Raw genomic sequence first — 16,193 nt, forward strand, 5'->3', positions numbered from 1 at the left:
AAGTATAACTAACATGCCACAGGCAGCAATGACGCCTATTACTAATTTAATTGTATTGTTCCTGCTCTATTCTACAGGAGTACAGTATTTAACCACAGACTATCAGACAAAAATGTGCAGAATCTCTGCTCGTTAAGTTTTACAATGAAAAAAAGTACACTTAATGTGGGAGTTGGATTTTTGTGCTTCAATTCTGGCATTAGAATAAAAATAATTACGAATGATAAAACATTTTTATGCAAATGCTTTTCTGAAAAAAAAGTTAACTGTTATTAGTGGGGTTTTTTTTAACAATAGGGGCTTATTTAGCTTTGACTTTTTGGAAAACCTGGGGAAAAGGATGAGGATGAAGAGGTTAACATGTAAACATGGCTTTGTTGTACAGCCACTCTTTATCTCTTTTCTTTACTCCCTTCCCTAATTGCAACAAAGGTGAAAAGTAAATTGTCTATAAACTTTACTGTAGTTAATTTTATGGTAATGGATGATATTGGTTAGACATTAGAGGCAGTGACATAACAAATAATGGGTCTCCCGAGGATCTCATAACATGCTTGTTTTGTACCCTGCAGTCAGGTGAAAGCAGCAGTTTGTCTTTTTATTCTGTGTAATCCTTTTTCTAAATCAAACATGTGTGTTGTGACTTGAGTCTAAATGATGCCAGGTTACCTCCCTAAAGAAGACTTGAGCTTTCTCTGTTGCCGCATTACTTTGACTCATGTTGATGGCTGTTGCCTGATGGATGGTTTGTGCTTTATGCGTCTGTGGAACAGCTTGCTACTGTCTGTCTGAAGGCTGGCGGAGAAGTGTGCCACTCATCATCATTATGACAGTGTCTTTTGCAATCCTGGGTTTCTCTAGAAGTTTAAAATCTTGTTGTTGAGCAAATTCGGTGTAATTGCCTGTGTATTTGGTTGATCTTTTAAAATGAAGCGGTACAAACAACCAGTTACAAAATAACTATCAGTTAAATTATATTTTCTATTACTAAATGTATTTCATATTTATTCACAGGTCTGTGTGAATTGTTGGCTTCCTTGCCAGCCCAGCTGCAGCCTCATGTGGACAGCCAGGAAGATCTGACCTTCCTACGGGATATGTTTGGTGAAAAAAGCCTTCATTCATTAGTGAAGGTAACCACAGTACAATCTAACCAAGGAAGCGGATGAAAATATGTTTTGGGTATAAGCTGGTCAACCGACAACAAAGTTAACCAGACAAGCAGCTTTTTATTCCACTTGCTTTACGATGGCCATTGCTTGAGTGCATAAAGGGAGCCATGAAAATTAAACAAATGCAGATGTTGGAAATGTAAAATTAAAATGAAAAATGTTGGAGATACTCAATAGGACAGGCAGCAACTCTGGAAAGAGAAACAGTGTTGACGCTTCAGGTTGAAGATCAGATCTTGAATCTCAAACATGAACTCATTTTCTCTTTGCATGGATGATTCCTGATATCCTGATTGTTTCCAAGATTTTCTGTTTTTATTACAAAAGGGTCCATGTCCCAAATTGCATAAATGGCCAGTTTTAATATGGTGATGACTGATTTGTGGTAATCTGGTTACTTTTCCTTGAGTTGGATTCAGTTAATTGAAAGGAAGTTTTAAAAAACCCTGCAAAATTACTGAAATCTTGCACCTTAATTTCTTCCAATAGCAATGAACCCATTTGAACCCATTAGAATGCTTCCTCATAAATGGATGTTTGGACTTCAATTCGATCTTCCTCTTAGTTCAAACGTGCCTTCTATGCACTTCCCTGGGCAATGTTGGTAAAATATGGGACCGGACCAAAGGAATGGGGTTTGTGGTTTTCTTTAATCCTATTGTTTTGTGGAGAGAGAGAGTACATGTTTTTAATGTTGATCTTCGGACAGTAATTTGAAGAATGGCTCACATAACACTAATCCCATTCTATTTGCCCACATTCTCATTTACTCCCAACACATTCGACTACTCGTTTGGACATGGCACAATTTACAGTGGCCAGTCAAGCTTTTGGATGTGGAAGGTTACAGGAATTCCAGCAGAAAACTCTTGCAGTGCCAGGGAGAATATGCGAACTGTGTACATACTGTACCAGAGGCCGGAGTTGAACCCAGACCACAGGAGCTCTGAGGCAGCAATTCTATTTGTAGCGGCAACTTAGTCCTTCCCAATAAAGTCCTTAAGCTTATCACTTTCACGAAAAGAGTGGAGTGATCATTCTTGACGCAAACAACAACAGAGATCTTCACGACTTTTCAGTTTAATTAGTCATTTATTGAAGTAGTAAGGCAAACAGATTAGTAGATCTCTAATAGATTTGGTAAGAATTTGTATCTTGCCATGGCTCCTTCGTGTCTAATGCATAACGTCACTGCCTTCCCAATTATACTCAATTCTGGCTCCTCGCTTGGCTCCTCCCAGTCCACATATGCACATATACCCATATATGTAAGCCTTGTATTCATCTCACAAGGCAACCCCCGTGTCCAAAAATAATACGGCAGGATACAAAATAATATAATATGCTCAGATAACTAATAAACACAAATGGCTCCTAGACTATTAGCTGTTCCATTGTGTTGCTGCTTGTAACAGTTTGTTAACATCAAACTGCCTCCCTCTCTGCCTGCATCTCTGCCCCCCTCTCTGCCGCCCCTCCTCTGCCGCCCCCCCTCTGCCGCCCCCCCTCTGCCGTCCCCCTCTGCCGTCCCCCTCTGCCGCCGCCCCCTCTGCCGTCTCCCCTCTGCCGCCCCCCCTCTGCCGCCCCCCGCCGCTGCCGCCCCTCCTCTGCTGCCGCCCCCCCCTCTGCCGCCCCCCCCTCTGCCGCCCCCCCCCTCTGCCACCACCTCCTCTGCCGCCCCCCCCTCCTCCGCCCCCCCTCTGCCGCCCCCTCCCTCTGCCGCCCCCCCCTCTGCCGCCCCCCCTCTGCCGCCCCCCCTTCTGCCCCGCCCCCCCACTGCCGCCCCCCCACTGCCTCCCCCCCCCACTGCCGCCCCACCCTCTGCCGCCCCCCCCTCTGCCGCCCCCCCTCTGCCGCCCCCCCTCTGCCGCCCGCCCTGCCGCCCCCCCCCTCTGCCGCCCCCCTCTGCCGCCCCCCCTCTGCCACCCCCTCCTCCGCCCCCCCCCTCTGCCGCCCCCTCCCTCTGCCGCCCCCTCCCTCTGCCGCCCCCCCCCTCTGCCGCCCCCCCCTCTGCTGCCCCCCCTGCCGCCCCCCCCTCTGCCGCCCCCCCCTCTGCCGCCCCCCTTCTGCCCCGCCCCCCCACTGCCGCCCCCCCACTGCCTCCCCCCCCACTGCCGCCCCCCCTCTGCCGCCCCCCCCTCTGCCGCCCCCCCCTCTGCCGCCCCCCCCCTCTGCCGCCCCCCCCGCCGCCCTGCCGCCCCCCCCTCTGCCGCCCCCCCCCTCTGCCGCCCCCCCCTCTGCCGCCCCCCCCTCTGCCGCCCCCCCCTCTGCCGCCCCCCCTCTGCCGCCCCTCCTCTGCCGCCCCCCCTCTGCCGCCCCCCCTCTGCCGCCCCCCCTCTGCCGCCCCCCCCTCTGCCGCCCCCCCCCTCTGCCGCCCCCCCTCTGCCGCCCCCCCCCCCCTGCCGCCCCCCCCTCTGCCGCCCCCCCCTCTGCCGCCCCCCCCTCTGCCGCCCCCCCCTCTGCCGCCGCCCCCCTCTGCCGCCTCCTACCTCTGCCCCCCTCCCTGCCCCCCCACTTCCCCCCCACTCTGCCCCCTCCCTCTGCCACCCCTCCCTCTGCTGCCCCTCCCTCTGCCACCCCTCCCTCTTCCGCCCCTCCCCCTCCCACCCCTCACCCTGCCGCCCCCCCCCTCTGCCACTGTTCTTATCTGCTCACCTTCCTCATTTTGTTCCGTGCTTCTCTATCCTTGAAGATTAATTTGTTGCCTCTACTGTCACCTCCCAGCCTCTATCACTAATTCCAATCTCTGTCTCCATTCTATTTTCCAATTGACCCCTCCTCACCTGAATCTACCTAGTGTTTACGAACTTGCCACATCCCACCCCCCTTCTTTGTATATTCTATCTCCTTGCTATTCTTTCAGTCTGGGTGAATGGTCCAGACCTGAAGTATCAACTGTCCATATTTCTCCAGCAGGTTGGTTATTACTCCAGTATCTGGAGTCTCATGTAAATCACTGAATTTTTTAATCAGTTTTGGCCAGTATCAGCTAACTAAAACATTTCAGCACCTTTCTTGAATTGTGTACTGTGATTTGTGTATTTTATGCAAGTGCAGTTTAAGTTTTATCCAGCCTGTGGGATTAGAGTCAAACAGAATACGGCGAATTAAAATAGAGAAAAGAATGTCAGCAAAGCTTTAATATAGCCACACTCTTGTGGGTAATTGGTTAAGAGAATTTACACTGATTTGTGTTTGAACGAGTGGCAGTCATCTCATGAATCTTAAACTTTCTATTTTTAACTTTCATTCAAATTATAATTTGAAACTCAGAGTAAGCAGGAATTAAATGAAGAAACAAGGAACTGCAGATGCTGGTGTACACAAAAAGTCACGAAGTCCTGGATTAACTCAGTGGGTCATAGTCTGAAGAAAGTGACTCAAAACATCACCAATCCACGTTCTCTAGAAATGCCGCCTGACCTGCTGAGTTACTGCAGTACTTTGTGTCCTTTTAGGAATAAAATGGAATCTGCCGCTACCATGATACCCATCTAAATGCTAATAGATGTGGAATAATTTAGCATGGAAGCTATTTCAGTGGGGGGTTAGTATAAATATGATAAGTATAGATTGCGTAAAATTGGATTGATGTAATGGAAAGGTAGTAAGGGTAGGAAGGGAAACAATCTCATGGAAATGCAAGAAATTGCAGATGTTGGAATTTAGAACAAGAAACAAACTGCTGCAGGAGTTCAGCAGGTTGAGCAGCATCTGCTGGGTGAAAGGAATTGTCTGTTCACCGCACACAAATGCTGTTTGACCCACTGCACTTTTCCAGCAGTTTGCTTTTTAAATTTACTGAAGTTTTCACAAAGAATTTCCAAAAGGTGCAGAGAAATAGATTACACAGAACATAGGAAAATACAGCACAGGAACAACCCTATGGCCCACCATGTCTGCTGACAATGATGCCAACCTAAACTAATCCCATCTGCCTACACATGGTTATGTGCCTCTATTCCGTGCCTGTTCATCTGTCTGTCTAATTGCCACTTAAATGTTGCGATTTTATCTGCTTCTACTTCCTCCCATGGCAGTACATTCCAGGCATCTTTGTAATAATTTTAAAAAATTACCTTGCAAATCTCCTTTAAATGTTTCTCCTTTCACCTTAAGCCTCTTTCCTTTCAGCACTTGACCTTTACACCCTGTGAAAAAGAGTCTGACTATTTGCTATGCCTCAAATTTTATTTACTTCCGTCAGGTCGCCCCCCTTCAGCCTCTCAAGTTCCCACGGAAACAATCCAAGTTTGCCTAACTTCTATCATTATCAGTCTGAAGAAGGGTCCCGATCTGAGGGTCTGTCCATTCCTCCTGCCAAAAGAAGGCACTGCAGTAACTCTGGTTACTCTTAATAGCATTTCCCAAGCTAGTAATGTCCACCACCAAGAAAGGCAAGTGCAGCACGTAGATGGGAGCACCACCAACTGCAGATTCTATTGCTGAGTGTCTTCATCATCTGACTTGGCAATAGAACACCGTTTCTCGTTGATTGCTGGGTCTAAAGTTTGAAACTCCCCAGTCAGCAGCATCCTGGTAGTACTTTTGCCAGAAGGATTGCAGTTGTTCAAGGTAGCAGCACCATACTACCTCCTGAAGAAATTTAGGATGGTCAATAAGTGTTGACATTTCCTGCAATGTCTTTACTCCATTGTGCATTTAAACAAAAGTGTAATTTCACTGCACTTCCAAAATTGATTTGTCTCAGAGCTTCAAAAAGACTGATGTCAACAAGTAAATTATTTGAAGAAACGTCAATGTTGAAGCTTTCATGTCAGTGATTCCTTTGATTCATGAGGATTATTATAACATTTCTTCAGTGTGATTGGACAAATATTCTTCTTGCATTGACCTAGCTCTTTTCACTTCAAAGTATCAAATTATTTATTCAAAAGGTGGAAATTGCCATCGGTTGATTCACATAAACCTAGTTAAATAGTAAATCACACAAAATGCTCATTTTGTGTCTATCATTGGTATAAACCAACATCTGCAATTCCTATTTATCATATCATTAAATAGTATGGCGTTTGTATAATCATTTTGTGACAGTATTATTTTCTACCAGTTTGCTCCCACGTCTTAAAAATGGACATGGGGTTCAATGGCCACTGTACCTTACATTTTCAGGTGGGTAGGTGATGAAAGAATTTAAAGGAGAGGGAGGTGGGGGGCGAAGGAATTGTTGATTGGCATAAGAGAGAGAATATTTTGCAGAGTACTGGCAAATAAAAAGAAAGGGAATAGTGCTGACGTCATTGCCCTTTTGGCAGGTCTGGAAGGAGCTGATGAGCTGAATAGCTGCCACCTGCATACTAATAACTAAAAAGGAATTGGCTGTAACAAAACTGAATGAACAGACTTTGAATAATGTACTGTCTATATTCTTGCAAGACAATTATCGACCCCAGTGACTGAAAAATATGCCTCGGAGCCTTTTTTTTTTTGCTGCCTCTATCAAAAAGCCATCGCTTCACAATCACAGTTTAAACTCTGAAGTTGATCAAAGAGCTCAGTCACTCACTTGAGCTGCCATAGACATTAACACCACGAGCCTGGCTGCATGGTGAACCAGTCTCCACATTTCATGGATTTGAAATTGATAGGTTGAGCAACATATTAAGATTCATAAAAACCACCTGATATGCCTGAACAAATGAAAAATATGTGAAGAACCTGCCTACTTTTTAATCTAAAATCAATACGTGGTATATTTCATGAATCATTTTCAAAGTGATCTTAAAAAAGTGCTTTTCCAAAGCTACTTGAGCACAAAATGATTACTGTTTCTGACAAGAGTCTTCTGTCACCACTTCATGTATCTGTTATGCAGTGTACTATTTGAAATTTCAAGGATTAGCATTTAACATAGAGCATAGAAAGGTACAGGATGGGAACTGGTCCTTCGGTCCACAATGTCTGTACCAAGTGAAACTAATTTCATCTGCCTGCACACGATCCCTACCCTTCTATTCCCAGCATGTCCATGTGCCCATCTAAAAGCCTCTTAACTGCTACCATCCTCGCATATCCCACGGACATTTGAGCAACATCTTGGGTATTTACTTTGTCTCTGTGTCCGTTTAAATGTTCAGTTATTTGTTCCAGTCCACGTAATCTGGTTGTAAAACAACTGTTGATTTGGGGAGTTTGTTGCATATTTTACAACAGTCATATTTTACAGCAATCATCCTTGATTAATCTAAATACTTACATGATATTTTGAGGTTAAACAGAATCGTAATTTGTTCCAAGCCAAATTTAGTTTTGCCTCGGGTGAAGCTGGAGACCAGATCTCAAAGTGCAGACCATGATTGTACCTGAACAATACACACTTTTGTAAAAACATTGTCCATATTATTGCTTAGGAAAGAACTGCAGATGCTGGTTTAAATTGAAGGTTGACACAAAATGTTGAAGTAACAGGCAGCAAGCATCTCTGGAGAGAAGGAATGGGTGACGTTTCGGGTCGAGACCCTCCTTCAGAATGATGTCGGGGGAGTGGGCGGTTGGAGAACTGCGAAGGGGGAGGGGATGGAGAGAAAGGGAAAGCAATGGCAACAAATATTGAAATATCAAATCTTGATTACTTTGTTTCAATATGCTGCAATTTACTACAAATTTTAATCCTGCACCTGACAAGAGCACTCTAACAGGCCGTGACACTTTTGAATCATAGAAAATGTGGAATTCTCTGCCTCAGAAGGCAGTGAAGGCCAATTCTCTGGATGCTTTCGAGAGAGCTAGATAGAGCTCTTAAAGATAGCGGAGTCAGGGGGTATGGGGAGAAGGCAGGAACGGGGGGGTACTGATTATGAATGATCAGCCATGATCACATTGCTGGCTCGAAGGGCCGAATGGCCTATTCCTGCACCTATTGTTTATTGACTACTGTAAAATGAAAAATATGCTGTTCATGTTCAAGTTTATTTTCATAAAATATACATTGTCAAAGCGACAGCAAAAAGTGCTGGAAACACTTAACAGGTTAGGCAGCATTCGTGGAAAGAAAATAAAGTTAATGTTTCAGTCAAAAACGCTGATAACCGAGAAAGAAAAAAAACCTTAAGTTGCAGAGAAGATGGTGGGAAAAGGGATAGGATCGGTTGAGGGCAGGGTTGATGTGGAAATGAATTGTTAACAGAGGTTGTTAAAGAGTGATCAAGAAGTGTTGATAAAAGCATGTCAGCATGTGCTGATGGAGAGGAGGAACAAAATGGAGCCAATCAACTTTTCTCTTTCTCAGCTTTGAAGAAGAATCTTTGACTTGATACTTCACCATCATTTCCCTACTCAAAAATGTTGCCTGACCTAAGTGTTTCCAGTATTATCCCCCCACATTTTAGATATACTCCATCTGCTGTTATTGAGCCATGGAGTCATACAGCACAGAAACAGGTTTCTCGGCCCAACTCTTCTATACCGATCAAGCTTCCCTATCGAAGCTGGTCCAATTTGCCTGTCTATGCCCATATCCATCTAAATATCTGCTCTCCATGTACCTGTCCAAATGTCGTTTAAATACTGTTCTTGTGCCTCCTCTGGTAGCTCATTCCATATACTCATCACCTTCTGGGTGGTGGAAATAGTTTCATCTCAAGTTCTTACTAAATCATGCTCTTTTCACCTTCAACCTATGTCCCCTGCTTCTTGATTCCCCTACCCTGGATAAAGAACTGTGCATTCACATTATTTATTTCCCTTATGCACCCCTCAGCCTCCTACACTCCAAGAAATAGATCCGAGCCTGCCCAACCTCTCCCAGCACTTCAAGATGTCTTGGCAACATCCTTGTAAATCTTCTCTGTGCTCTTTCCTGCTCAGCAACATCCTTTTACAGGGCGACCAAAGCTGAATACAATACTCCAAATGCAGCCTCACTGTATGGTACAACTGTAACATAACATCCCAACTTCTGTACTCAATACCCTGACTGTTGAAGGCCAATTTACCAAATGCATTCTTTACCACCGTATCTACCTGTGATGCCACTTTCGTGGAACTCCTAGATCCATCTCCACAACACCTGGCCCTGGCATTCACTGTGAAGGTCCTGCCCTGATCTGACTTTCCAAAATGCAACACCACACACTTAACTGCATTAAACTCCATTAGCCATTCCTCAGCCCACTTGCCCAGCTGATCAAGGTACTGCTATAATTTTTGATAACTGTATGACACCACCTACCTTTGTCATCTGCAAACTTGCTAATCATGCCTTGTACTCTAATCTTATTTTTCATTTTTGAATTGTAAAATCCAATTAAATTCTTGCTTTTAAGTTGATAAAATGCAGGTTAGTAAATATGGCAGCTATTCTTCCCTGGAGGATGTTAATGAGCAAGATGGGTTTTTATTACAATATTCCATTTTTCTTGCAGTGTTTAGTCTTATTGCAACCAATGCAAAAAAAATGATTATAGCACGTTTCAAAGCAATAAATACTACTATCTTCTCAACTGATACCAATTATTTAAATTCAATCATTGATTTCCAAATAAATGTTGGCAGTTAGCAGTTTGATATGTCAATGTAACTCCATTTTGAAGGCTTTGGCACCAAATGCGCAAGCCCAGTTTCATTGAAGGATGCCTTAGTTGTGATATATTTAGTGACCATTGACCTAGACAACTCTTGAAAGATTTGGTCGGCTTTTATAAAACTCACGCAGCGTATAAGATAAAGACTTGCTGAATAAAAACATTTAATAACAGTAGTGAAAGAATTGTTAATCTTACAACAAGAAACAGTGGTCATACGGTAGTTATCAATGGTATACACAAAATGCTGGAGTAACTCAGTGGGACAAGCAGCATCTCTGGAGAGAAGGAATGGGTGACGATTCGGGTCGAGACCCTTCTTCAGACTGATGTTGATGTGGTTCTCAACATTCATCTGCCAAATATTTTGTGTCACATGCAAACAGTAAATTATACCTGGAAATCTTTTTGGGATAATCCATTTATTTTTGATATTTGGATACCATTATACATTCATTATACATCTTTTTTTACTTAGTGATTGGGATAAGCTTTTTTTATTATCTTTTTATCACTGGCTGCCTTCTGTGACTTTTCAAAGTATTGGTGCTCTAGTCTGCTTGCTGGTCTCAAAATGGGCAGGCAAACCTCTTGACATATTTATAGTATAATCATTTCAACAACTTTTACAAGATGTGACCCCCATCTGGTTGTGGACTGTTGAAGGCTGAGCTTCTCTCTGATCCCTGAGTGACATGTTTTTACTGGAACCTCACATCATCAGTGTTGATACCTGGCAAAGTGATTAAAATGATGAGGTACTACAGACATAAAACATGAGTCCATGATAAGAAAACTGATTTCCCTTTCGTGATTAATGCCAAGGCAAGGTCTTTCCCCATCATTCTGTATTTCTTGAAAGAAACTCTGAGGCCTTGCATACTTTAAATTAACTCTGTTTGCGATGAATTAGACATCTGATTTTTGTGTGTTTCGTGTTCTGTATTTGCATTCATTTTATCATTCAATATTTCTCTTTCCTTGTGTTAACTGACAGTCATAGAGTCAAACAGCGTAGAAATAGGCTCTTCAGCCCAGATGCCGACCAACATGCTCCATCGACACTAGCCCTACCTGCTTGCATTTGGCCCATATCCCTATGAACCTATCCTATCCATGTGCCTGTCTAAACCCTTCTTAAATGTTGCGATAGTACCTGCCTCAACTATCTTCTCCGGCAACTCGTTCCATACACCCACCACCCTTTGTGTAAAATGGCAAGGAAAAGTAAAATGTACAACTCTTTCTTCAGAAACAGGCCCTTTGGCCCAAAATGTTAATACAATCCATGCTAATTCCATCTGCCTGCATTAGGCCCATATCCCTCTATTTCTCTTCTACCCAAATGCCCATTAAATGCTTGTATTTTATCTACTTCTACCACCACTTCTGGTAGCTCGTTCCACATTACCACTGCCTTATGTGTGGCAAACCATGCCCCTTAGATCTCCTTTAAATTTTTCCCCTCTCAATTAAGCAAGTGTCCTCTAGTTCTAGACTCGCATATACCATACCATACCATACACATACAGCCGGAAACAGGCCTTTTCGGCCCACCAAGTCCGTGCCGCCCAGCGATCCCGTACATTAACACTATCCTACACACACTAGGGACAATTTTTACATTTACCCAGCCAATTAACCTACATACCTAAGAAAAACTCTGGTCATCTCCTTCATCTTTGCCCTTGATAATTTTATGAACCTCCACCTCATGATGGCGGTGATGGAAGGTGAAGGGGAAAGTTTGTTGCTGGGAATGGTTTGTGAGCTCATCTGCATTCCACAGAAAGTATCCAAAAACTTTTAGTGGCCATTTGGGGGAAGCAGTACATGGAGGTGGAGGAACAGTTGTGGATTGTGTCAGAATGGGAAGACGAACCTATACTGGAGGCCCAACAGCGGCCAGATGAGTGAGTGCCTTCTGCACCAGTGGCACGGAATGGCAGTGACTGTGAAAGGAACTGACAGCATTGTGTTGGGCCAGGCCAACCCCAACATCATTGACCCACTTTTGCCAAGAATCTGGACCTTGAAGTGAGCAAATAAGAAATGCATAACTCCTTTGGCCAAGATCGTACTGAATTTCAGGGACTTGGGACTTGAAAGTTGCAAGATGGCTCCAGAATGTAGTGACTCTTTGCATGCTGTCTCAAAAGAAGATCTATTGTTATCCACTATAATCGTTCCACTCTTACATCTGTGTATCATTGTATTTTTGGTATGATATGTCTAGATAGCACACAAAACCAATCTTTTCACTGGATCTCAATATACATGACAATAATAAACTAAAGTAACACACAGGCACCACCATTTCAGTGAGAATGAACACAGTCTATCCAATCTCTTGTACCTAAAGCCCTCCATAGCCCAAAAGCAACTTCCCAATGAATCTCTTCTGCACTCTTTCCAATGTTACCATGTCATGTGGCAACTAGAACTGTAAGCAATACTGCAAGTGCAGTTTGAAGCTAGTTACTTGATGGATTAAATAAAAAATACTCGGGGCTTGAAACTGGATGTTACGTCATGCAAGATGAACTGGCCAGGCTCACTTAGGGTTGTAGTCTTCTCTGAGTTCTCAATTCATTCTTTCTTCTGCAATGGATGATTCTAGATCTTCCCATATTCCTTTTATACTTTTACCTCTTGATCTTCGGGTGCCTTGTGTCTCAATGAAATCAATTAAAATGGTGAAAACATTGTTACTTCCGTTTGTGGAATTTCTATTGACCACTGAATTTGTATGTTCTATTTTCTCACATTTCCCTAATCCTGACTTGGAAATACATACCCATACATCATTACTGGGTTTAAATACTGAGATTTACCAAGAAGCAGAACTGCCTCAATTAAAGATGGTGGTTTGCCACCACAACCAAATTTACAAATTTACAAATTTACCAATGAAGAGTAAATTCTGGCATAAATAGTGACACACACCTCATCACAATTGAGTAAATAGGCAAAGACCAGGAGGAGAGGATGGGGGGAAATACAGTGGGAGTTACTTAAAATTGGAAAGTTCACCCTGGGGGTGTTGAAGGCAGAGGATGGACAGGTTGATGTGGGAAAGTGGAATTGAATTAAAATGGCATGGAACTGGGAGCTAGGATGCCTGCAAATTAGTTGTCTCAGCTGCGCTTGGTTTTGTTACTGTAAAGGTGGGCACATTGGGAACACTGGATGCAGTTGATGAGGAAGGAAAAGATGTGTGTGGATTTTTGCCTCATCTGGAAGGTTCATTTGGATCCCTAATGCTTCTCATTTTCTTAACTGATTCCGGTACAGGTATCCTTTATGTACGAGCTCATCACTCTCCTCTCTCCTCACCTTCACCCTCCACTCCCATTATCTGTCTCGATCTGCCCATCATGCAGGGTTTTGACCTAAAAGGCAGACATTTCCATTGGCCTCCACGCAGATACATTTCGAGTGCTGAATCAATTCTCTTGTAGATATAGTTCTCTAAAACCTGAAAACAACTAACATCAAATTTTAATATATTTTGCAGTCGAGAAAATCTTGAACATAATAAAGAAATTCATAAAACATTTTATTAGGGCAAGGTATTAAAATGATTTGGTGTTTGCTGGAACTGCCAAATGCATTTAATATGCATTTTAAAAAGTTGTTAAACTTAATCATCTCTGAACAATTGGAAAACAATGAATTAGGGCTTGGATACTAAATTGTCTATTGCAAATGGCAGTTCATTACCTCTTAACCACTGCACCATTTAAAAAATTAAATTAAGGAATTAAGGGTCTCGACGCGAAACGTCACAGACGCTGCCTGTCCCGCTGAGTTACTCCAGCTTTTTGTGTCTATCCAAAGATTTGACAGAAATTGACTCATTCCAAATGCACACTGAACAAATGCTGTCTGACTTTACTCCTTATTTTACTCCTGAAATATGAATAACATTTCAGACCAAAATCAAGTCAGATTTTCTATGTGCTTGAAGCAAGTGTTTTAATTTTTAAAAAGCAGCCGTTAGTGTCAGGCCAGGTTAGTTTCACTGTTGAATGAGCAGCTGAAAGTAGGGGCAGCACGGGAGATTCAAAACACAGCCATTAATGTCTGAGAAAGACAGTGGGCGGTAAATTACTCGAGATTATTCTGAGGGATAGGTTTTTCATGTACTTAAATGGACAAGGAGACAGTCAAGGTGGTTTTACAGTGTCCTCCATAATGTTTGGGACAAATACCCATCATTTATTTATTTGCCTCTGTAATCCAATTTGAGATTTGTAAGAGAAAAAATCACATGTGGTTAAAGTGCACATTGTCAGATTTTAATAAAGGCCATTTTTATACATTTTGGTTTCACCATGCAGAAATTACAGCTGTGTTTATATATGGTCCCCCCATTTCATGACACCACAATGTTTGGGACACATGGCTTCATAGGTGTTTGTTATTGCTCAGGTGTGTTTAATTGCCTCCTTAATGCAGGTCTCTCTTCCAGTCTTTCCATCACCTTTGGAAACTTTTACGGCTGTTTATCAACATGAGGACCAAAGTTGTGCTAATGAAAGTCAAAGAAGCCATTATGAAACTGATAAACAAGAATAAAACTGTTAGAGACATCAGCCAAACCTTAGGCTTACCAAAATCAAATGTTTGGAACATCATTAAGAAGAAAGAAAGCACCGGTGAGCTTACTAATCGCAAAGGGACTGACAGGCCAAGGAAGACCTCCACAGCTGATGACAGAAGAATTCTCTCTATAATAAAGAAAAATCCCCAAACACCTGTCCGACAGATCAGAAACACTCTTCAGGAGTCAGGTGTGGATTTGTCAATGACCACCGTCCGCAGAAGTCTTCATGAACAGAAATACAGAGGCTACACTGCAAGATGCAAACCACTGGCTAGCTGCAAAAATAGGATGGCCAGATTACAATTTGCCAAGAAGTACTTAAAATAGCAACCACAGTTCTGGAAAAAGGTCATGTGGACAAACGAGACGAAGATTAACTTATATCAGAGTGATGGCAAGAGTAAAGTATGCAGGAGAGAAGGAACTGCCCAAGATCCAAAGCATACCACCTCATCTGTGAAACACGGTGGTGGGGGTGTTAGTGCCTGGGCATGTATGACTGCTGAAGATACCTGCTCACTTATTTTCATTGATGATACAACTGCTGATGGTAGTAGCATAATGAATTCTGGAGTGACACATCCTATCTGCTCAAGTCCAAACAAATGCCTTAAAACTCATTGGCCGGCGGTTCATTCGACAGCAGACAATGATCCCAAACATACTGCTAAAGCAACAAAGGAGTTTTTCAAAGCTAAAAAATGGTAAATTCTTGAGTGGCCAAGTCAATCACCTGATCTGAACCCAATTGAGCATGTCTTTTATATGCCGAAGAGAAAACTGATGGGGACTAGCCCCCAAAACAAGCATAAGCTAAAGATGGTTGCAATACAGGCTTGGCAAAGCATCACCAGAGAAGGCACCCAGCAACTGGTGATGTCCATGAATCGCAGACTTCAAGCAGTCAGTGGATGCAAAGGATATGCAACAAAATACTAAACATGACTACTTTCATTTACATGACATTGCTGTGTCTCAAACATTATGATGCCCTGAAATGGGGGGGGGGGACTATGTACTGTATAAACACAGCTGTGATTTCTGAATGGTGAAACCAAAATGTATAAAAATGGCATAAGAAAATAACTGCAGATGCTGGTACAAATCGATTTATTCACAAAATGCTGGAGTAACTCAGCAGGTCAGGCAGCATCTCGGGAGAGAAGGAATGGGAAGTCTGAAGAAGGGTCTCGACCCGAAACGTCACCCATTCCTTCTCTCCCGAGATGCTGCCTGACCTGCTGAGTTACTCCAGCATTTTGTATAAAAATGGCCTTTATTTAATTCCGGCACTGGTATCCTTTATGTACGAGCTCATCACTCTCCTCATTGTCCTCACCTTCACCCTCCACTCCCATTATCTGTCTCGATCTGCCCATCATGTAGGGTTTTGATCTAAAAGGCCGACATTTCCATTGGCCTCCACACAGATACATTTCGAATGCTGAATCCTCTTGTAGATTTAGTTCTCTAAAACCTGAAAACAACTAACACGTCAATTTTTAATATATTTTGCAGTCGTGAAAATCTTGAACATAATAAAGAAATTCATAAAACATTTTATTAGGGCAAGATATTAAAATGTTTTGGTTTTTGCTGGAACTGCCAAATGCATTTAATATGCATTTAAAAAACTTGTTAAACTTAATCATCTCTGAACAATTGGAAAACAATAAATTAGGGCTTGGATACTAAATTGTTTATTGCAAATGACAGTTCATTATCTCTTAACCACTGCACCATTTAAAGAATTAAATTAAGGAATTAAGGGTCTTGACCTGAAACATCACCCATTCCTTCTCTCCAGAGACGCCGCTTGTCCCGCTGAGTTACTCCGGCTTTTTGTGTCTATCTAAGGAATTAACAGGG

The 16,193-nt window shown here is 42.9% G+C and overlaps 1 protein-coding gene across 2 annotated transcripts in view; it reads left to right on the forward strand.

Annotated features, from left to right (window-relative positions):
• mpp7a (MAGUK p55 scaffold protein 7a) overlaps positions 1-16,193 on the forward strand; it is a 368,390-nt gene that overhangs the window by 137,970 nt on the left and 214,227 nt on the right. Inside the window, exon 4 of one of the 2 annotated variants that reach the window (XM_078415914.1) lies at positions 1,015-1,133. The exons of the other annotated variant lie outside the window; for it this stretch is intronic. Coding sequence (XP_078272040.1) covers positions 1,015-1,133 — 119 coding nt within the window. The remainder of the gene's footprint in view (positions 1-1,014; positions 1,134-16,193) is intronic. 2 annotated transcript variants of the gene reach the window in all.

The sequence above is a fragment of the Rhinoraja longicauda genome, chromosome 2 (genome assembly GCF_053455715.1).
Source record: "Rhinoraja longicauda isolate Sanriku21f chromosome 2, sRhiLon1.1, whole genome shotgun sequence".
Lineage (NCBI taxonomy): Eukaryota > Metazoa > Chordata > Chondrichthyes > Rajiformes > Arhynchobatidae > Rhinoraja > Rhinoraja longicauda.